The 24307-nt window shown below is 37.1% G+C and overlaps 2 protein-coding genes across 2 annotated transcripts in view; one reads left to right on the top strand and one right to left on the bottom strand.

The window, feature by feature from the left end:
• The window catches only part of LOC136817339 (WASH complex subunit 2-like), an 87640-nt gene that overhangs the window by 41765 nt on the left and 21568 nt on the right, over positions 1-24307 (bottom strand). Inside the window, exons 14-17 of the mRNA XM_067073684.1 lie at positions 22625-22711; positions 22298-22425; positions 15013-15066; positions 1323-1410 (exon numbers count right to left, since the gene is read on the bottom strand). Coding sequence (XP_066929785.1) covers positions 1323-1410; positions 15013-15066; positions 22298-22425; positions 22625-22711 — 357 coding nt within the window. The remainder of the gene's footprint in view (positions 1-1322; positions 1411-15012; positions 15067-22297; positions 22426-22624; positions 22712-24307) is intronic.
• Positions 3207-12721, top strand: LOC136817338 (ribosome-binding protein 1-like). The gene is made up of 2 exons (XM_067073683.1): positions 3207-3426; positions 5119-12721. The coding sequence occupies exon 2, from the start codon at positions 5120-5122 to the stop codon at positions 12236-12238; it is 7119 nt and encodes a 2372-aa protein (XP_066929784.1). The 5' UTR covers positions 3207-3426; position 5119; the 3' UTR covers positions 12239-12721.

The raw sequence follows: 24307 nt of genomic DNA, 5'->3' as shown, positions 1-24307 counted from the left end.
TAAAAATCGCGTCATTTTTATTACTTCAAATGACCAACTATCTTATAACAAGTAATACTTTAATGGACCTACCTATTTATAAAACGAATAATTAGAATTTAATGGAGGTAATGTATAAATTTGGGCATTGCCATTTTACATCATTGTGCGAAAAATCATGAAAATCTGTCGAGTATAAGTTGAAAAAATGAAGGAAAACCGTTTTACGCCGGTTTTCGCCTGTTTTCCGGCCTGTTCCGGCGATTTTTAAGGAGTTCCGGATTCAAAGGATGATTTTTTTGGAAATCAAACAATGCTAAGTTTTGGGCATCATCATAAAGAACATTTTTCTGTAAAGAAAACAATTAAATAATAAGTTGAAAAAATGTGACGGAAATGTGAAAAAACGACGATTTCCGGCACATTTCCGGTTCTACAGACCGGAAAAAATTTTTTTTTTTCGGCAAACGGTTTTCGACACCTTTTCGGCAGTACTAATGTCCATCTATGTGCAAAAAAATCGCAAAAAACTAATGATAAAATCTCGAGAAAATCTCAAAAAAACCGCTTTTTTCGGGACATTTCCGGTTCTACCGGCCGGAAAAATTTTTTTTTCGAAAATTGGGCTCTGTCACATTTTGGGCATTGCCATTTACATCATTGTGCAAAAAATCATGAAAATCTGTCGAGTATAAGTTGAAAAAATGAAGGAAACCGTTTTAAAAACCGTTTTACGCCGGTTTTCGGCTGTTCCGGCGATTTTGAAGGAGTTCCGGATTCAAAGGATGATTTTTTTGGAAATCAAACGATGCTAAGTTTTGGGCATCATCATAAAGAACACTTTTCTGTAAAGAAACAATTAAATAAGTTGAAAAAAATGTGACGGAAATGTGAAAAAAAACGACGATTTCCGGCACATTTCCGGTTCTACAGACCGGAAAAAAAATTTTTTTCGGCAAACGGTTTTCGACACCTTTTCGGCAGTACTAATGTGCATCTATGTGCAAAAAATCGCAAAAAACTAATGATAAAATCTCGAGAAAATCTCAAAAAACCGCTTTTTTCGGGATATTTCCGGTTCTACCGGCCGGAAAAATTTTTTTTTCGAAAATCGGGCTCCGTCACATTCGAGGGTTTATAGTAATGCACCTTTGTGCAAAAAATCAGAAAAATTGAATGAGCCAATCTCGAGAAAAGTTGGTAACTAACGAACGAACGAACGAACTAACTAACTAACTAACTAACGAACACGGGTTAATTTATAGGACCTCCACCCCACCGGGGTAGGTCCAAAAACTCATCTCCTCTGGTAAATGTAGGGTTGACATGAACAATTAACTCACCGAAAAGACCATCATCATCTTCTTCGTCAACATGAGCCTCCTTTCCAAACAAACCATTGTTTTTGTTATTTGATGAAGTGTCCGATTTCTAAAGGAATGGAAAAGATCGATGATTTGAAAAGCCTTTACTTGGTTATCCAGGTTATTGATTTATCGTATATTACAGTTTTGTACACGTTTTTTTATAAGAACAAACTATATAAGAACGTAAGACTTCGAGAGCCAAATTGTAAAGAATAAGTGAAGAACATTTTGAAGCTTTGCAGACTCTAAAACACCAAATTTTATAGGAAAATGGACAATAATACTCTAGAAATGGAGAAATAAGAACATGTCAAGAACATTTTTAGGCTTAAAAATCAAAAAGTTAAGAACATCCAAAGGCTTCAAAAATTTTGGATGTTCTTTTAAAAAAATGCGTATTGAAGAATTTCTTCTGAATCTATGTAATTGTCAAGGTTTTATAAAGTCCATCCATCCGTCTGGTTAATTTACTGTATCATTAAGGTTAACTGAATAATTGAGCTGTTAAAGATATTCGTCTCTTGCGCTGACAAAACAGAATTAACATAAGATTTTTTCAAAATTTGTATTCCCACCGCGCGGGTGGTGTGATTTGAAAATGTTGTGTAAGCAAAAAGTAGGAGATTTAATAATGCTTAATGTTCGCATCACATTGACCTCCTGCATTTGTATGCAGGCAATCTAGACGTGAGGGTAGACGTGATCGTTAGAATCCAAAATCCAAATAAAAAAGGTTTGGCTATCCCTCCAGTTTAAAAGATAAAGTGTGCAATGATGCGCAGTCCCTACTCTTTGGTTCCTCTACTCATGTAATGGTTTCTCTCAAATGTGCACGCGTGGAGTGTTCTAGGTTGGCCATGGCTCACATTTTCAAACAAAATTCATAGTATCACAATTCATACTTTCAAAAGCCTCATTTCTGGGTAAACCAGTCGAAAATAGAGCCATTTTAAGGCATATTAGGGGTTAAAATCGAAATTCTTTTTCGTCGGCGCAAACCACATATATTTTGGCCCCACCACTTTCCTGATCACAACGTGGCTCTGAGCTGAGAATGGAATTAGGTTCTGTATAAAGCACAAAAATTGTTAGAGCACGCTTTTTTATAAGAACATTCTTTAAGTCTTCGGGATGTTCTTAATTTTTTCAGTTTTAAGCCTAAAAATGTTCTTAACCTGTTCTTATTTTCATCATTCTTAGACTATTTTTTAGTTCATTTTCCGGTGAAATCAGGTGTTTTAAGAAAGATTGGAGTATTATTATAGACTAAATACTCTATTACTAAATACTACCTATTGATATTTCTTCATTAACCCTTTTAAGTACCACGGTCATTTTTTTAAAGAAAATCGCTAGCTCAAACTTTAAAAGCTTATATCTCCGGCTTAAAACCTCACTTAAACACACACGTTTAAGCGTATTAATATATAGAATATATAGATATCAGCATACACGTTTTTTATAAGAACATCCAAAATTTTTGAAGACTTTGGATGTTCTTAAATTTCTGAGGTTTAATCCTAAAAATGTTCTTAACATGTTCTTATTTTCACCAATTTTTGAGTATTTTTATCCATTTCTCTAAGAAATTGGGTGTTCTAGGATCTACAAAGCCTTAAAATGTTCTTAACTTGTTCTTAACAATTTGGCCCAGCAAATCCTTATGTTCTTATATAGTTTGTTCTTATAAAAAAGCGTGTAATTGGTAGTAGACGGATAAAACATAGATCGTAGATTGTAGCTGTTTTTTAATAACAAATATTCAATTTTATTCTGTTTTCAAAATGGTTAAAACGGTAAACTTGTTCATTTGCGAGCAGGTGTTTTTACAACGGTGCAGAAGATGAGCTTAAAACCCCTAGTTGAGGTATCGAAAGCAGAAAAAAAGCAAAGTTTAAAGAATTCGATATCAAAATTATATTAATATTAAAATTTAAGAATTGCATGATTGAATTCTGTTTCTTACAAAGGAGTCGATTTGGTTTAAATTGCTTTGGGTATCAATGTTTTGATGGCCATCAATTTATTTTGTTGAGTGTTTCAGAATTTGAAAAGATTCCAAGAAAATAAACCAGTAAAGGTGGGTTTGTTTAAAAAGTAAATATTTCTAACATCCATACGACGTTATTTGAATGTTGGGAACGTTAGATGGACGTTCTTACGACGTAATTTAACGAATAGTCGCGTACTCTTAGATTCCAATTAAACGGAAGGGGGTTGGAAAGTTTTCAAGATTTTTATAAACGCGGGGGGCTAATTGCCGGGGGGGGGGGGTGAAATTGTACTTCTGAAAACCCGAAAATAAGGTATAAATATAGTCTAAAATCAAGCTATTTAGAGCAAAATAAGGAGCCTTCTCTTTGACAGCTGAAAATATTCTTAAAAATTATTAAGCGGGGGGGGGGGGGGCGTTTAATTTGAAATCTACGAGTAAACCAATTGTGTGGTTAACACAGATATATCACTTCCACACCGGAGAAATGAAGATCAAATGCATCCTAGCAAGAGTTCATTCTTTAGGACCCGTTAAAACAATAACCGGATCTAATTTCTTTAGAGACTTTTATAGGAACCAGAAAATTTTTGATAAGGCTCGGCTGTTCCTTATTTTTTTACCCCTTTGAGCCTCAAATTGTTCTTATCCTTATACCTAATTTTTACCACTTTGATCCCTCTTAATTTTTGGCAATTTTGAGCCTCGTTGTTCTTATAAAAAAGATGTATCGCGTTTTTTAAAATCTTAGCCCCTTACTCTAACAAATGGAAATACTTAGTCATTTAAAGCTCAAAATCTTATCAGCATAAGTACTATAGGCGTCAACTTCGTCCGAAAACAGTGAAAAATGGACTCTCCCTAAATACCCGGGGGGGGGGGGGCACTCGATTTCAAAACGACGGTATGTGCCGCGCAAATTCTGCTTTTCAAAATCGTACCCTTACAGTGCAGTTCAATATGGCTGAAAAGGTACCCTTTCAGTGCATTTTCTCTTGATTAACCCAACCCTTATAGTGCACTATATTTTTCAGCTGTAAATCTGTGTGAAAAAAGAAGCTTGGGAAATTTTCTGTTTCAAAGAGAAACTGACAAAAATATTCTTGTCAGCTGTAATTAATAGACAATAGAAACTTCTTCAAACAAACGAGAAGTAAAAACCTTTCTTTTTATGAATTATTTTGAATTTGTTTTAAAACTTGACCCTTGTAGTGCAATCTCACAGAAACACACCCTTACAGTGCATTTTGGGATGCTGAATAACCCCACCCTTAAGCGCGGCACATGACGTTGGCCAGATCATACGAGTGACCCCCCCCCCCGGGCCTAAATATAAACCTGTTTTGGCAGGTGATTTCAATTGGACACCCCTGTCTGACAGCCCCGGTGGAGCTTTTACCCACAGGGGATAAAAATTTCTATCGAAATCCCGATGGGGATTTCAGTGCCTCTTTAGTGCATCTTTTTGGGTTCCATTTTCATTTTTGATATAGTGCAATATATATAACAAGTATATATAGAAAAAAAAAACAGTACGGGTAACGACCCAGGAAAGTTTAATTATATATATCTTATTTTGTGGTTAGTTAAAACTAGTATATGGCTTACACTAAAAAAAATCTTCAAAATGTTTAAAAACATTGGACCAATAGTGAGTCGTTATTAGTGCGTAATGGTCCTGATTACCCATTACGCTTTGCGACTGTGAAATGGCCAATAAAAGACTGGTCCCTCGTAATGTTTCAACATGTAAAATTTTTGCTTTTTATTATCCTTTAGAATGGTTTTACCCCACGTCACTACCACCACACTGCTGGTGCTCACATCTATACTGCTGAGATTCACCAGAGCTGACCTCGAGAACCATGTCTACTTGTTCGACAACCCGAACGAACCGAATGAAGAAAATCCACATTACCGAAGTCTTTTCGTTGACCGACCGTCTTCGGTAAATTTCGGTAACACGTTTGAACGAGGGATAAACGACGAATCTCGTTTCCATGGCGGCATGAACGAAGATTCTCGGTATTCGGGCCGAGAACAAGGCCCAATTTCATCAATGTACGAAACAGGAGCAATACATACTTTTGGGCGACCGACGAACCAATTCTCGTTGGACGAGAAACAAGACTCGTTTCTCCGAGATACGAGCTCCGAGTTAAAAGAAGAGGGTAAACTTGAGAAACTCATGGAAAGTCCTTTATACGTACAATACCACAAGTACAAAGAACAATTGAGGAAACATCAACTAGAGGGTCAAAAAGAAGACCTTTACCAAGCGGCACCAATGGATAACCATGCGCCACAGGAAATACAGCAAAACTCACAATTTCAGACGTACGCTGAACCAATAGCATCGGCTCAACCACAGCCGCAACAAGAAAATCAAGTCCTAGCAGCACCACATTTGCCTCGTCTAACAGCCTTGGTGGATCCATTACTAAGAACCATGAATCTACAAAGTCAACAAAATCAAAAGCCGGCAAAAACAATAAAAACGTTTAGTGGGCTTCGACCGAAGAAATCAAAAAAGAAGAAACTTGTTTATCCAAGTCCCCGGTTTACAGTGACCACAACAGGTGAGGAAGCTCTGGCTCTCGATCACAGCTCCAAGATTGACGCAAATGAAGGTGATTTCATATTAAAACCAACCGCCGCAGTGGTGCTAGGAAACCCAAGACCAGGATATGAGAGTATGAGAGCATTTAACCCAACAAGAAAATCTTCAAGCTCAGGAAAATCTGAGAAAAGCGAGCAGAGAAAAGAAGAATTAACTATCAGCGAACAGGCTCCAAATGTCGATGAAATGAAGCACGATAAGACCAAATCAAATAAGGATTCCTCAAGAGATAAACCAACAAATCGAAAGGGGCAATCTCACAAAACAAGAATGCCTAACGACCGAGAAGAGAAGATCCATAAGACAACTGGACAGAAAAAAGACACCAAGCCGGTAGACGAGGAAGAGTATAATTTAGACGATCTTGACGAAAATGGGGATTACAAGACTGTGACACCGCTATCCTCTGAACAGCCGAAAGAGATCCATCTTTTCGCCGAAAAAGTATCTGAATCTGCAAAAGCGGAATCTCAATTAGCAGCCGAAGCTAAGAGAGCAAAAGAAATGTTGAATAAAGAATCAGAGGGTTCAGTGACGGAGGCACAGCTAGCAGCCGAAGCTAAAAGAGCTAAGGAGATTTTAGATAAGAAGTTGGCAGCATCTGGATTATTACCAACACTGACGAACAAAGAAGAGAAAACAACAGCGAAGCTGAAAATGAAAGGGTTCAGGAATGATACAGATTCTGATGAACAAAAAACAGATCAACCATTGAAAGCCAGCGATGGCGGTAAAGATGGCTTGAATGGCCAAGATAAACCAAAGGAAGAGCCTGAAGAAGGGTCAAAACTTCAAGAGTTAGTTGATGAAGTCACAAAAACAAAGGACAGTAGCGAGCAAAAGAAGCCTTTAGATGTGAAACTGAAGGTCGAAACAAATCCAGAACCACCAAAAGTCTCAATGTCTGGAGATGAGCAATTAAGAGCTCCATTACCAGCTACAGAAGATGCAAAGAAAGTTGCGTTGAAGCTTGGAAATGGAGCTCTGGTGACAGCGAATCTCGATAAACCAGAGAAGCCAAAACCAGCTATGAAACCAATCGAGATTAGTGAGAATCAAGGGAGACCAAGTCATGCTCAGTTGCCAGACGATGAACGCCAAGTAATCGATGAGCAATCGATGGCCATCTCTACTGGTGTTCCTGGTAAAGGTGCACCAGGACAAGTGGTTGTAGATAGCAATTCACCTATACAATCCCCTATTAAAGTTGGTATAGATCAACCACTATCAAATCAACTTTCGAATCTGGTATCTCAGTCTTCAGTACAAGACGTTGCGTATGGACAATCAGCTCTGGCGAAGATCCACGCACAAGAAACTAAAGAATTACAAGCTATTAGTGATAAGTTGAAATCTCAACAAAACGAAATTGCTGCATCAGCAGCTTCTCAACAGAATGACATTGCTGCGTCAACATCTCAAAATGTTGGTAATGTTGTGAACGATGTTGCACCGACTGAAGATGAAGAGAGACAACAAGTTGATGCCAGTGCCACATTTGCTGCAACGGAATCACCTCTCTCTCAACAAGATAAAATTGTTGAACAGCAAAGTATTGTTGGTACAAACCCAACCGAATCAAGCATTCAGCAAAAAGATGAAGGAATTCAACAAAATGAAACACCCACAGAAGCATCAACCGAAAGCAGCCTCCAACAAAAAGACTTGACAACTCAACAAGGTTTAACAACACCTACAGAATCATCGATGCCACAGTTCGTACCGTCTCCTTCACAAGAGTTAGGATCTAAAAGTGAATCAGTGGAGCCTACGGAAGCCTCATCACAGCAACAACAACCACAACAGCAAGATTTGATACAAGAGAGCGAGCAACGTGAGCAGGTAGAGGAACAACACATCACTGAAGAAGAAAACAACATGCATCCAGACGAACCAATGGAAGAAGCTGCTAACACCAAAGATAACATTTTCTCTTTCAATCATCCAGCCAATCAGATCAAAGAATACACACTGAATGATACAAAGTCAGACGGTATCAAAGAATTCAATAACGAAACTGTTTCCGCGGAACAATCAAAGGAAGAGGAAAGCATGGAAGCGGAACAAATGAGTCCTTCAGATGAGGAACAAACGGAACAGAAATCTTCCGCCCAAAACAAAGGAGTTGAACAAAAAGTAGAAACATCCAAACCCGTTACACCCAAAGTAGAAGTTAGCCATTTAACTGCGGAACAAGGGGAATTGGAAAGTTTCACAGATGCTGTGAACGATCGTCACCAGGAGGAGGAAAGTGTGTACAAAGGGATTTTGAGTGACAAAGGATCAACAACTTCCAATGTTAAAGAAACAAGTGAAGATGTAGGTGTTGAGAAAGAATTCACGTTGAGTGAGCAGAAAAAGAATGTGACGAAATCTGGGAATAGGACTGTGACTGCAGACAGTAAGTGGTTTATTGTTCCAAATAAACAGAAAGAGAAATCGAATACTGAGAAGATTACAGAGATGTCAAAGAAGCATGACCAAACATCGGTGAGTTCTGACAAAGAGATCTCGGGGTCGTCAGCGACTAAAGGCTTTAGGATGTCAGCTAACAAGACTGAAACATCTGATGACTCGTTCCCAGGCCAGCAACGATCAGCTGCAAAAATCACCGATGAAGAGAATGGGGACGAGACATCGTCAACCAATCAAAATGAAGGAACTTCAGAATCGTCCAATGGGAGCTCATCTTCATCATCAGCAACCAATCAGGATAAAGGAAAGTCCAAAGGATTTGGGGTCCCAGAATTCGGCGTTAAAGATTCATATAAATGTCAAGAGTGTGACGCCAATTCCAATGGCTCAGAAATAAACAAAGATGATGGTGAAAGTAAAAATCAACAAGAAAAGGGTTCAAACGGACCTGAAAGTTCGGATAATGCGAATGCTGACATTGGTTCAAAGAAAGGATTCTCCATGAGCGGTGCTGACAAGAAGAATTCCGAGAAAGCAGATTTAACTACATCAACATCACCCGATAAAGGATCAAAGAAAGGATTTTCAATGGACGGCGATGAAAATAGCTCTGTCAAAGATGTTACTTCTAAAAGTGAAACAAAAACTGAAGATAAATCCGCTGCTTCAAATACTGCACCGAAGAAGGGATTCTCGATGATTGAAAGTGGTAGCAACGCCGGTAAAGAAGTCTCTTCCATTGAAGCAACATCAAATGTATCTGAAGTGAGTGCTCCTGAAGAAACTTCTTCAGATTCTGAGACCAATGTACCAATTGAAGATGAGAAATCTACAGAGAAACAAGGCAATCAACGAGGATACGTAATTCCCAGTAACAAGGGTAAAGACGACAAAGAGGCTGGTAATAATGAAAATGAGCAGATTCATGGGTCAGAAAGTGAGGCAATCGTCAAAGATGAAAAATCTAAGATGACTGACTTGAAAATACAACAAAAAGAGGCCGCATCGTTGAGGAGTTCGGAAAAACAAGAAGAAGCAAGTGAAGCGAAAAACGAACAAGAGGACGCCGAAGGTAAAGAGTTTGTGATGCCAGCGAAAGGATTTAAATCACCAGTCAAAGAGCAAGATAATTCACAAGCGAAAAACGTGGAAGCGGACAAAGTAGAGGAAAACCAAACTGTGAAAGAGTCACACAAGCCCATCGATGACTCTGCTGAAGGTCCTGGAGGGGATGTTGATGCGAACAACGAAGAGCAGAATAAGGATTTTGAGATTGACGATGAAACTTCAGATAAAGGATTCGCGACCCAACGAAAGCCAAGTCCAAAAGGATTCAAATTGACTTCCACGCGAAACGAGGAGGCAAAATCACGTCAAAACATGGCAAAAGAATCAACAAAAGGATTCCCAGCAACTGATAGCGAAACAAAGACTTTCCTTAAGCAAGAAAAACCTCAAAGGGAAAGCCAATCTGACAGCGAATATAAAGGATTTACTACTGAAGCTGTGAAGAAACCTACCGGGTTTGCTGAGGCTCAGAGCAAACATTTGGTGGAGTCACAACCAACACCCTTTGAAGAAGAACCGAACTCAGAAACACGTGAGGAGATCGTTAGTGACGGGGAGCCAATGGACGAACGAGAAGCGTGGAATAAGCCTGAACAAGAGGTTGATAGTAATAAACAAAATGAAGAGACAGCTGCTTCTAAAGGACAGATCTATCATTATACAGTACCAGTTAATAATCGTGGATATAAACCAGCTGTTACTGAGGAACCTTATGCTGAGATGCAGCGAGAGGAGGATAAGGTGCATCAGGATGAAGCTGACGAGGAACGGATTCAGGATACTGCAGCAGGTAGGGAGCTAACCAGTATGGGGTCAAATACTGGCAGTACTACAAGTGAGACTATGATCGATGTGGTTGAGGATGAGAAGAAGGAACCATCGAAGAATAGTGAGGATTTGGTGAAGCAGGTTCAACAGGATCTGGAGAAAGAAGAAAAAGACGAGGAAGCGAAATTGAATGCTGAGAAGGCAGATCAAAAGGCCATGACAAAGGAAGCTGTAGAGTATGGTAAGATTGGAGGAGAAGAGAGTCCTTTGGCGAAAGAGAAAGAAGAGGAAGAAGAAGAAGAAGCAATCTTGAAAGCAGAGAAATCAGAAACTGGAAACACGAGGGAAAATGAGGATAAGAAGGCGTTGGAGAAACAGCTTGATGATAATGATAAGGAAGCAGCATTGAAGAAGAAGGAACAGGAAAACGAACAGCTGAAGAAACAGAAAGAGGAAGCGGAAAAGAAATTGAAGGCAGAACAAACTGAGAAGGCTAAATTGAAAGATCAAATGAAGGAGCAGGAGGAGGAGTTTGAGAAGCAAAGGAAAGATGAAAAAGAAGCACAACAGAAAGACAAAGAGGAATTCCAAAAGAAGCAGGAGGAACGACGAGAGAAAGCTGAGAAAGAGAACCAGAAGAAGCTGGAACAGCAGAAAAAGGATTCCGAAGAGAAATTGGAACAGGAAAATAAGAAAGGAGACACTAAAGCGGATCAGGAAAGGAAAGAAGCTGACAAGGTTGAGAAGCAGAAACAGATACAAGAAGAACAAGTGGAAAGGACGAAGAAGGAGAAAGAGCAATTGGAAAAGGAAAAAAAAGAATCGGAAGAAAACTTGGAAAAGGAACAGAACAAGATGGATGCTGAAATGAGGGAACAGAAATCCGCAAAAGAGAAATTGGAAACGGAAAAGATGAAAAATGAAGCAAAAATGAAGGGTGAGACGAAAGAAGCTGAGCAGAAATTGAAGAAGGAGAAATCAGAAAAGGAGAAAATAGAAGCTGAGAAAAAGGAGATAAAAGATAAGCTGGAAGAAGAACGGAAAAAGAGTCAGGACACGAAGGAGAAAAATGAGGAAAAGTTAAAGAAAGCGGAACAAAAGCAGAAGGATCTGGAAATAGAAAAGAAGGAATTGGAAGAGAAGGTGAAAAACCAAGAGAAAGAACAACAAGAGAGGGTGGAAAAGGCAAAAAAAGAAGCTGAAGAAAAAGCGAAAAAGGAAAAGAAGGAAGTTGAAGAGAAAGCAGAACAAGAAAAAAAGGAACTGAAAGAAAAGGCCGAACAATTGGAAAAAGAAAAGAAAGAAGAAGAGGAAAAAACCGAGAAGTTGAAACAGGAGAAGAACGAAAAAGAAGAGGACTTGAAGAAGGAGAAAAGTGAAAAATCTTCAAAGAGTGATATCGAGGAGGAAGAAAAAGATACACATGCGCAAGACGTCGATCAAGCCAACAAAATGATTGAAGAAACACGCAAAAAGACGGATAACCCAATCGATCGTGACCAGCAAACACAATTGACGATCGAAAACGAGGCTGCCAAAGATATGATACAACAGGCTGATAAATTAGCCAGTGATAAGAAAAATGAGACCGGAAGTACGCCGGAAGAGCCCAAAGAAGCCGGAAACGGAGGAACGCCGGTGACAGACGAATCAGCGGAAAAGAAATCAGGTGAATCGAGTACCTTAGACAGAATAAGTGCGTTAACGACTTGGTTAAACAAGGCAAGCACATTGTTAAAAACGGAACACATCGATTTGAAGAAGAAAAGTAAAGTGGCAGATAAAAAGACAATTTTAGAGCGGTTTAGAAATTACGCTAAAGAGCACTCTACAGGCACTGAAACGGCTGCTGCAATGCCAAGACATAATTTCGTATTGAAAAAACAATTAAACTATCAAAAATACCCACGTAAAATTCGTACACTTGGTACCACGAAATGGGGCCAACAATTGTTAGCTGAACCAACTGAGCGAATGGTAAAGAGGTATGCAACTATTATGAAAAAGTTTTTCAAGAAAAAGACATGATGGTTTTGATTGGATGAGACAGTTTTAATGTGACATTAAATGAATACAAACACTCATTTAGGCGTGGAGATTAATTATTGGAGTTAAGTTGAGATATTCGCTCCCTTTTCATAAGGACTTTTCGAGAGGTTTTCTAACTCGTTAAAATGGAACTGTATGTTACGCGGAAATTATATGAACACGGACATCCATATGTAAATACTGATGATCATCTTTAGAAAGGCTTTTGGGGGGATGAGCTGGAGTTTTTACAAGATACTTCACTGATTGGTCATTTAAAGTGATAGAGATGACGCGTTCTTTAGAAAAAGTAATAAGATTCTTTTATTACATCTTAACGACCAACCAAATCAAATAAGAGCTTGTAAAAACTCCAGGCATTACTTCAAAGATTGAGAACATTTTACGGACTTTCTTAGGCAATTTTGTGTATATATGTTAGAATTCTAGAATTGAAATAAGATTGGTTTATGTTTCCATTAACTTTATCGTTATGAATAATTACATTATTTTGCTTTTAAATGGGGGTTTCGTTGGAATGACAATGGTTTGACTCAAAGTATTACATAATAAAAAAGTATCAAGAAAAGAAGTCTTTCTTTTATGAATTGTTAGCGTTCTAGTTGAAAATCGTGCCACTATTTAGTTTTAAGTTTTGAATATCTTGCGACCTTGCGTTTTCAAATAGCTACATCCTCTACTAAGGTTTAGGGATAATTAACATTAGAGTATTCAGCTTGATTATAAAGATGAGAATAGTATTTCTATACACAATTTGTTAACCAATAGTATTTGACAATTACCAAGAAAACACAGTGACAAATGTCTGCTACTGAATGCAATGGAATGATTATTTAGGTGTGTGGCATTGGCTAGATGGAGATGAGTGTAGGTTTAGATAGTGGTTTTATTCGATCATTTGAATTTTACCATTGATATTATCGCCTCTTCTTAGAAATCGAAAATTTAACTCTCTTATAGTTCGATATTTTGTTATTTTTAAACTATTTGACCACTTAGATATTCGCGCGTTTTTTTTACGAGACCCTTTCAATGTTCACAAAAGATCTCGATAATACTTCCTTGGATATCCAGCCTTTTTTATGTGTACGTTCACCGATATCCTAGATCCTCAACACTCCCATATACTTCATTTTCTGAAAAAGCCTAACCTAAAGTCAGCTTCATTTCCTATTTAAGCGGAAAAATGGTATTAATATAACAATAGCGTTCAGTTTGAGGTCGTTGTTGTTATTTTCTGCCCGCGCAGTTTGATTATTAGCCCGAGAGTGTGCTAATTGGTCGGAGATATCATTATTAACTTTGTATCATAACTTTATATTGAATAAATATTTTAGTGAAATTTCTTCACAGTGATGACCTCCTAAGATCAAAGAATCTCTCCAGTGAAAATGAAAGTTATAGCACTTTTCTATAAGATATTTTTTCTTCTTTATTTTCATCTTCGTTTTTAGATTTTGTTTAAAGACCTTTTTATTTCAAATTGTTCCACTCACAAATATCTCTCCAACGATACCAAATTTATAAAGATTGAAGAATTCCTTCAAAAGATATGTGTCATGACAAGCGACTTTAAATACAAATAAAATGGAACGTTCTAGCAAAACGAACGATTGGGAACGTTCTTGAACGTTTAGGAACGTTCTTAGAACGCTAGAGAACGTTCTTGAACGTTCCTAATCGTTCCCTGTTATTTACTAGTTTAGGAGTGTCTTAAAACGTTCAGGAACATTGCAGACCGTTTAAGAACGTTCCTGTACGTTCCAAATCGTCCCTGAACGTTCTTGTTGAGTAATCTTAAAGATTAACTTTTGGACGTGAAGAATCGTTCGCGAGCGTTCTGGAACGTTCTCTGGAACGTTCGAGAGCATTCTAAAACGTTCTCGAGTATTCTAGAATGTTCCTGAGTGTTCTGAAACGTTCCTGAGCCTTCTGAAACGTTCCTGAGCCTTCTGAAACGTTCCTGAGCCTTCTGAAACGTTCCTGGTCGTTCTGAGATGTTCCTGAACGTTCTGAGATGTTCCTGAACGTTCTGAGATGTTCCTGAACGTTCTGAGATGTTCCTGAACGTTCTAAAACGTTCCTGAACGTTCTGGGACGATCTAGAACGTTCTGGAACGTTCCAGGAACGCTATGGAACGTTTTTGAACGTTCGAGAACGCTTGAGAACGTTCCATTTCATTTGTACTTCAAATCGCTTGTGATGACACATATAGGTAAAAGAAAAAAGAGTGCACACTTATCGTGAACAGACTTTAGTAAATTTCCTGCAATGACTTTTTTATTTTATTGTAAGAACACGAGGCTGAAATTTGGTCATAAAACGTCACAAAAAATTAGAGAAGAAATTTTGGCGGATGGACGATATTTTAGTTCAATTTAGCGACAAAATTGGCGTATGGCCTGTGATTTTGTGAGTATTTCAGCAAAAGAAGAGGAAGAAAGGTATGTTTTTAGGAAGAATCTTAACCAAATTGAAAGAGAATTAAACTTGGCGAAAATTAATATTGACGAGTGATTAGCGAAAATTGGTTTACGCGAATTTTTCGAGCTTTTTAGGTAGTTCACCTAATTCTCCGAAATTAATTCCCGCTAAAATTTCTTCCTCTAAGATAGCCCTTTAAATAAATTTCAAATATTGAAGAACATTTTATATATATGCTGCTCTGCCACCCAAATCTCCTGAGTGAATATAGTTGGACAGAAATTCTTATTTCTTCACACATATATATGTGAAAAATCATATTTTTTACCTTTTTGAGTTGTGGAGGTTGACCGCCAAACATGGAAACGCCACCAACGGGAATCTGTAGACAAAAATGAATATATGTTTATTATGTCGTAAAAGTCATTAAAATAGTGAAAAATGAGTGTTTTTTTTTCATAAAGAATAGCGCATGGAATTTATATTATAGTATTAAACAATGATATTGTATTCTACTAAATTAGTTCTGGAATTAGTACTGGATTCCGATGGCAGTTTAAAATTTCTTTTGGGTCACTCTGTGGAAGGGAAGGCTGAATAGTGGCATGTGGGAATTCTTAAAGAACTCATCTGATATTCCAATCGGCTTTTCCAGAAATAGTCCGTGCCCCCCCCTGTTGAGGATATCGGATATCCAGAGGGTTAACCATTTTTGTTCAAAAGTGGATACCCATGGGGTTAAGTATCTACAAGGGAGCGGATATCCAGGGGGTAAAGTGTCTTTTCAAGTAAAAAAATACGATATCCAGGGGTAAGCATCTTTATAAGAGAGGATATCCAGGGGGTTGAGCATTTTTTAAGAGTGGATATTCAGGGGGTCTTTACTAATAAAGTGGAATATCCAGGGGGTTCGATACTTCGAAAAATCAGTATCCTCAACAGTAGGGTTAAGATTTTTTTCTGGAAAAGCCCAATAGCTTATGGGCAGTCATTCACGCTCGCTAAAGCTCTTAAAGGAGCAGGCCAATTTACCATCGGAGAGATTTAGAACTCCCACTTTGATGTGGCAACAACAGTCGACCCCAGTAAATATAAGCTTCATTGAAAAATCAGTTGAACCCAACTAAAAAAAGATGTAACGTTGAACTTAAAGGTTTACTGTCTGCTGTGCTGGTTTTTTCAGAAAAGCAAATTTCGCGAACTGAAGCAGGGCAAGTGAATGGTACTTTCATGTTAGATTTTGGATGTTTTGTTTTGTTTTGGTTAACATTTTGTCAGCTCCGGTGACTCTTTGAATCAGTTTGGAAAAATTTTTGTCAGGCGCAAACGGGGGCCTGGAAAACCCGAATTATATTTTTCCCGAGTTATTATTTTCGAGTTATTGTGCATGTGAAGACTTAATTTCAGTTATAATTTGTACAGTGATTCACTATCTCAAATAGAAAAATATTGCATTGTTAACCAAAATATGTCGAATTCTAAAGTTTTTCATAATGGCCGTATTAAGACGGAAAAAATGAAATTTGCTATTGGCCTGACCTGAAACATTGACCATATGAAAAAGTTATTTTTATGGAAACCTTAATTTATGGCAAAAAATGGCTATTTTTCAGCTGTTTTCAGGTTTATTCACGAAATTAAATCCACGCGAAATTTTTCAAAACTCTTGGCCAGTCAAGATTTTTTTCGCTCGCGAAATTTAACCTCGCAAATTTAATTCGATTAAAGTAGAACAAATGGCTTAATGGACGCAGGAAATTCAGGGGAGAATGATAATTGAGCTTGGCAAGATCAATGTATAAATGTGTAACACATTGTGGGATACCCTCTAGAATGTCAGTATAGTGACAATTAAAAGAACCAAAAATTGAATTTTGTAATTTTTATTTATTCAGTAATACCAATCGGAAACATTATTACATTTGTGACCGTACAAACTACAAAAGATGATATTCATTTTTATGGAAACACTCGATATACCATTACAATCAATTCGAAACTATTATTTTTCACACTATAGACAATACATTCATGTTAGAATTAATAAACAAGCTCCATATCTAACTAACTGTTGGAAAGTAATTGTATCAAAGAAAATGAAGCATGTCAATTATTGTCACATATGAAATCTGCACTTTCTTCACAGGAAAAAAGTTCAAAGAAAACCAAACTTTACTGTTAGTTATTTAAGGAACCATGTACTGTGCTTCTACCGTCATGGGAATCAAAAGATGCTATAGCCTTTATTCTCTGACGATTGAAATACAATCTCGTATTTTTGTGGGGCTTGAAGATGATAATGTAACATTTGTAGCCATACAAAAGACTAACAATCACAATGCAATTGATAATAAGGACGATCAAATGTGTGAACAAGCGATCAATTTGATCCAGGAAATAGCTGATGGGGAAGGAGATCAAGAAATTGACTGTGATTATTAGAATGGCGTAGACCAATGACATTGCTGTATTCATTGGACCTGGTAAATTTCTACCACGGTAAGCTTGGAGAAAGCAAAACATTTGTAGGATGGTGACAAAGGCGACCATGACATTGGTGTGGTAATTGACGTTGCAGTAATGGATACGTTGCATTTGATGGTCATCTAACCAAGAATCGATTGCTGGTGATTCTCGAGTGAAAGTGACAAATAAGATTCCATTTGCAATTGTCAGGAACAAGATGACAGTAAATGCTTGCACCACTGATGTCTGGAGGATCTGACTCCTTGAAACTCTGACAAAGACTCGGAAAGCTAACAACAACTTGTGTGATTTTGAATAAACGAATCCGATATTTATGACATATAAAACACTTAAAGTGAGATTGGATGAGATACATTTGATCATGGATACTTTCTCACTTAAATTTAGATACATGATGGCGATGATGGTTAAAGCAATGCTGGTCAAATGCAATATGGACATAGTGACATCACTAGATCGAACAGTAGGGGTGTCTCTTTTTAATATGAAAGTCACAAACGCCATAGAAGTGATGAACAAACAAAAAACACCTGATATCAGTATCAGATAGAATTGAAGATCACTGAAAGAAAAATCCACGTTGGTATATCGATCGATGCATGCTGTTCTTTTACCATCATCTATGGTGAACGGTTCGATATTGCATGGAAGGCACCTCCCATCACCATAATCTGTTTTGAAATGGTTGACCGGACAAATTACACATTTGAATTCAATTGTTAAGTCTAAAATTCCACTTGTCTCTTGTTCTGTGTATACTTTATGAAATCCAGGGGAACAAAATGTTTCAGGGCATGGATTTGGTACCATTTGAGGATTCCGTAAGAAAGCCTTGGATTGTTGTTGTTTAAACTCGATTAATTTACGCGGTGGAAAGGGTTCGTAAAGCTCTTCCATATAGAAAGGTAGAACGTAAGAATATCCATACAAGAGCTCGATATCTTCAACACCTTTATTGAGAGCGGAAACAACATCTCTCCAATAACGATAATCTGCTACATATGATTTTAAGTTAGCAAGAACATCAATATATGAGTTTGTTAAGGCATGCTGTCTTATATACAGCCATGGGACTTGTTTCGGTTTCACCGGAAGCTCTTCATCCTTAATACTATAAGGAAAATGTACAATAATCGGTGTCTGGATGTAACTTTTAAACAAAAATTCGTGTGATATGGCATCAAATAAATACCTCCCAATAAAATCAGCACAATAAAAAATGACGGTGGATGTAATGACACGATCAGCTTCAAAGGTCTTTTTCATGGTTGTGGAGAAAAGACTTTTCAATTTGGATTCACTATAAGAATCCTCTAAACTCGTGTTAAATTCTTTGGCTTTAATGCAAAATTTCTGAGTGTTTTTCAGTGTCTGAATTGATTGATTGAAATAATTGCTCCAGTACTCATTTTCTTCAAGATAATCTGTTGTTCTTAACAATACCAGGGTTACATCGTACCAATTAAAAGTTTCTAGCAGGCCTTTAAGTTCATTGGCCTGTGTCTCGATCGATTTCAAATCCATACGATCATCGCAAGTTTGGGGAGCGCACAGTTTGATCACTTTGCTGAAGCTGAGAATGGACTCAGCTAACTTAGACATATCAGAAGGGACATGACAGTACAAATACAACATTTTCTGATCTTTCCACACACGTTTCCCATTTACAATTTTTGGCTCAAAAAAATGTTTTTCATTTAACACTGTATCCAATAAGATCTCCATAAATTGCTCAGTATTACAAACCACATAATCAGTATAATTATGATGCCAAATTATACTTTTTTCCAAATGCTGATTTTGAATCTTTGTTTTGTTAGCTTCTATACTGAGGATACTATCGTCATCGGGGCATATATAAAATATACCAAATGAAGTGTAATTCTCCATCAAACCATACCTGGTGGATAATTCCGAGCTTCCATAGATGGCAGAAAAACAGCAATAGCAAATCAAAAATACGTTTGTATGGTAGTTTTTCATCCCTCTGCTCCTGAATATATCAACGGCTGAAACTGACTATTATGAATCTTGGCAGATATGTCTGGAATTGTATGGCTTAAGTTGTCAATGAAAATGTTTTTAGTCAGGGTTTCAGTCAAACAGTTTTCCAATAAAGTCACAATAACAAATTTTAATACTTGGCCTGTTGTTGATTCTTTTTAGGTGAGATATTCATCTATAAAAATGAGCTCTTCTGGGGGCTTTTAAATACCCCCTTTTAACGGACGTAGACAGTTTGATGATTATCTACAATGGGAGCTTTAAAAAAAAACTCAAAAACCGTTATCTATTCAATCTTAATGGATAGTATGTGAGTCGATATTGAAGTTACTTATTATCATCCTGTCGATTGAGCTATCGGTTAACGTTTCCAATGTAGCATGTATGCTTTTTTTATGAAAACTTGCATGATCAAAAAAGTAGGTTTAAAAATTTAAAATTGCAAAGTAGGTTTAAAAATTTAAAATTGCAAAGTGATAGTACTTAATGGGTTAACGTATTTCTTATTCGTAGTCTTGACTTTCTTGATATCGAGATTTTAGTAAACGATAGATAATCTATATGTATGTCTCTTTTCCTTTTTAATATTCATTATTTTTTTCATTCCATCGTTTATTATGCTTTTCCAGAAATAGTCCGTGCTGTTGAGGATATCTGATATCCAGGGGTTAACCATTTTTGTTCAAAAGTTGATATCCAGGGGGTTAAATATCTACAAGGGAGCGGATATCCAGGGGTTAAAGTGTCTTTTCAAGTAAAAAAAACGATATCCAGGGGTAAGCATCTTCATAAGAGAGGATAGGGGTAGAAGGGGTTGAGCATTTTTTAAGAGTGGATATTCAGGGGGGTCTTTACTAATAAAGTAGGATACCCAGGGGGTTCGATACTACGAAAAATGAGTATCCACAACAGTTGGGGTAAGATTTTTTTCTGGAAAAGCCCATTATGAATTCATGATTTGCACCATTGCAATGTCTTCCGACATTATATCACGGACCCAACAGCTGATTGGTTGTAAGTGACGTAAAAACAGCCAAAACGTCACTTTCAACCAATCAGCTGTTGGGTCCGTAGAAGACATTGCAATGGTGCATATCATGAACCGAAATGAGTAGTAAAGTCTGTCTCAAAATAATTTGCAGCTCAGACAAAAAATGGCTGTAATTTTTGATAGAATTTGAATGAAGTTGCAATTTTATGCTCGTTGAAAAGACATTTGTGGAATATTATCAAGCAAAAAAAATTTGAAAAATAAAGAAAAATGAAAAAAAAAAAATTCAAAAATATTTATTCAATCAAAAGATATCAAACAAAGTTTGCCATTGGTTGATTGACAAAAGGCTGTTTTTTTGGGATGAGCTGGAGTTTTTATAAGATACTTCACTAATTGGTCATTTGAAATAATAGAGATGACGCGTTCTTTAGAAAAAGCAATAAAATCCTTTTTCTCAAGATTCAACCATCAACCGAATCATCGAAATCAGGTTGACCCGTTTTTTTGTCGTTTTTACTACTTTATAGAGTCAACCAGCAATAATTTTTGTTTGATATCTTTTGATTGAATGAATATTTTTGGTCATTATTCCACTCACAAAATATCTTTTCAATAAGCAAAAAATCGTAACTTGATTCGAATTCTATCAAAAGTTAAAGCGATTTTTGTCTCAGCTGCAAATTATTTTGAGACAGACTTTAGTATAACCTACTCTTTAATACTCTTATCGGCGTCCCACGAAAGATGGCCGTCTAATATTTCGGCTTTCTGTTTGATTCAGAGCAAAAGAACTAGCCGGCACGGGTCGCGACTCCTATATCCAGTACTATTGGTATAGGATGGTAAAGAAATCAGGCAATTGGGCGATGTGAAACCGCTGCTAGCGACGTCAAAATTATTAAATAATTCATAGATAATAGTAAGTACAATAAGGATTTCTGACAACTTTCGATATGCAAATTTGTTGAACGATTTCATGTCATAGGATTTCAAGTTAACATGCAGGCCAGGACTTAAAAGAAACTTTTAATAGAAATTTCCCTTTCAGTGATAACTTTTATCAAAATAGAGTGTTTTCGAGTCTTTGTCTCTCTTAGAACGAACCTCTATATATCATATCTCATAATAAATCATAGCTAGGTATAACAAAAGATAAGATAATAAATATAGTACACAAAAGAACAAAATCGACTTCATAGGGCGACTCAAATGATCGATAAAACCTGAGTGTCTCCTTGACAAAAATACAATCAGATATATAACCACTCCCTTTTTTCTTAATCAGCAATCGCACGTGTAACAAGATACTAAGGTCACGTATAGAAAAACTATAAAAACACTGATATGAGCCCTCCCCATTGGGGAATTACCACTTGTCACTCTTTTGTCAATAATTTTTTTAACCCAAGGTGTAAAATTTGACTCTACCCCACATTCGAAAGCGGATAATATTATCTTTCCAACGGTGTGTAGAAACCTTCTATTCGAATTTCTTCTAGGTTGACTCCAAATTCTACAGGACTAAATGTGCACGCGAGACACTGATACCATGATGCATAGGGATGACACTCGAACTACATTGGAGAGCATATAGCTCATCGCAGGCGAGGAGCAGGAGCAGGATGAGTAACACCACGCACCACAAAGTCTGGCATTTTATCTAGCACGCATGAAAAAAAGGGACTTACTCATTCAAGGCTCCGATTACATCGCCTGCATCCAGTCTCGAGTGGCAATATCAGAAGTCCTTAGAATTGGTCTTTCCTCCAATGTTGCAGGGTGGTCGCAAGGGCGCACTGTGCCCCTTAATCGGGAAACTAGAACACACTTACTTCTCCGTAGACTCCGTAGAAGTTTTAGTCGAGTTAACAATAAAAAACGCCAAAAATTGTGGATGTCATAGACCGAAAAAGGACACCCCTCCAACCCCCGGCTGGAAAATTCATCTCAGCATCTCAGCACCTATATAGAGTTACCTTCACCTGTAACTTCAAATCAACAAAACCCCTAACCAATTTCAAAATCTGAAAAACACCAATTTCCATGCCCTGAGGGAAGGAATACCAACTAAGGAAACTAGTACTTCTACCGTCTTCCATCTATAAATGGAATGAAAAATACAACATACCTTTTTCTTTGGTTCTTCAGCAGTAGCCTTTTGTTGGGTTTTTCCAGCACCAAAAAGATCATCTTTCTCATCCTCATCCTCTTCACCATCATCAAATAACTCTAAAGTACGTTTTCTTGGTGCAGGCTCTTTAAAGAAAATGAGAATTAAACATTTTAATATTCAAACCAATTATTCTTGATATGCGTAAGTCATTTTTCTATTGGAAACACACGGAAAAATGTTTCTGTTCAGTTCATTAAAAGCCGAGCCGTCTGGCCTTAAAAGACATTAAAAGACTGTCTAAAATTTTCAGATTACTGGACTTTCTCCGCAGAATATACTTACTATCGACATCTAGATGAGTGGACTTGGCTTTCTTTTTCTTTTCTCCAAACATATCATCATCATCTTCCTCATCTTCATCGAAAAGACCTACATAATGAAATAAGTAAAAAGTTATTTGTTTTTTTATTGAGATTTCTAATAGCAAGTTTTCCTAATACGAATAGTGAGTACTTTCGGGTACCTAATAGCCATCCCCCTACTAATTAACTTTTGGAAAATTTTCCATTGACATTCTTATTCCAACCCCCCGCTTATTAATTTTTGGGAAAACGTTTTTGAAAGTTCCCTCTTTTGTCCTAATTCTGCTGTATTAGCCTGCTTTTCAAAAATTTCCAACCAAAGACATTTTTGTTCCAGCCCCCCCCCGTTTATTAGGTATCCGAGAGTAGTCAAAACAAGGCTTTTAATGGATTTTACACAGCAACTTAGCGCATATTCTTAAGATTTTGGAATTGTGCAGTAATTGAAAAGTCCTGCAATAAAACCAACCGGATAAAGGTTTAAAATCATTACGAAATACAATATTGTTTTGAGATTTATTGAAAATATTTTAATTGCTAAATTTAACACTCGATTTTTGAAACCAATAGAATATTCTCCATTCTTCAATACACCTTTTCGACCGTAGTCGCGCGGTCAGGCGTGTGCCACTTAATTATTAATAGCGTGGAAGCATTGCTCGAAAAAGTGCGATGAAAGCGCGTGCAAGTAGAGACCGGCCTTAAAAGTACTTCCACATCATAACATCAAAAAAACTTCTAAGATAGAAACAAGCTAGATGCTGATTGGACCTATGAAGTTTAGAAAGCAATGCGAGGAGAAAAAAAACAGTCAGAAAATTAGCGTTTAGCGAAAATGCATAACGCAATAAATTCATCATTGATTGTTGATGGGGGGAGAGGGAAGGGTTGTAGGGTAAAAATAAATAGAAAGTTCTGGTCGCAAAAATCAGTTTTATTGACAATTGAATCATGCTTGATGGTGAGCATTGTTATCAATAATATTTTTGTGTGAAAAACATAGAAATATAAGGAAAAAATCCAATGAAAATCTGCAAAAGCGGCAAAAAAATTTTTCTCAAAAATCGAACTCGGCCATGTTTTGAGCATTACGAATACGCATCTTTGAGCAAAAAATCAGAAAAAACTAGTGATAAAATCTCGAGAAAATGCAAAAAAACCCGTTTTTCCGGCATATTTCCGGCAATTTCGGCCGGAAAGAAATGTTTTTCGAAAATCGGGCTCCGTCACTTTTTAGGTATTGTCATTTTACATCAGTGTGCAAAATTTCATAAAAACATATAAAGTACAGCTCGAGAAATTCAAGAAACACCGTTTTTCCGGCGAAAATGGGCTGCTCCGGCGATTTTTAGAAAGTTCCAGCTTCAAAACTCAGTTCTATTGACGATTGAACCATGCTTCATGGTGGGCATTGCTATTAATAATGTTTTTGTGTGAAAAAACAGCGAATATAAGGAAAAAGTCCGATGAAAATCTGCAAAAACGGCGATTTCCGGCATTTTCGACCGAAAAAGATTTTTTCTCAAAAATCGGACTCGGCCAAGTTTTGGGCATTGCTAATACGCATCTTTGTGCAAAAAACTGATGATGAAATCTTGAGAAAATGCCAAAAAACCGGTTTTTCCGGCATATTTCCGGCATTTTCAGCCGGAAATGAATTTTT

This window comes from Clytia hemisphaerica, unplaced genomic scaffold (genome assembly GCF_902728285.1).
Source record: "Clytia hemisphaerica strain Z4C2 unplaced genomic scaffold, Clytia hemisphaerica genome assembly, whole genome shotgun sequence".
Lineage (NCBI taxonomy): Eukaryota > Metazoa > Cnidaria > Hydrozoa > Leptothecata > Clytiidae > Clytia > Clytia hemisphaerica.
This window is presented reverse-complemented; position numbering and strand designations above follow the sequence as displayed.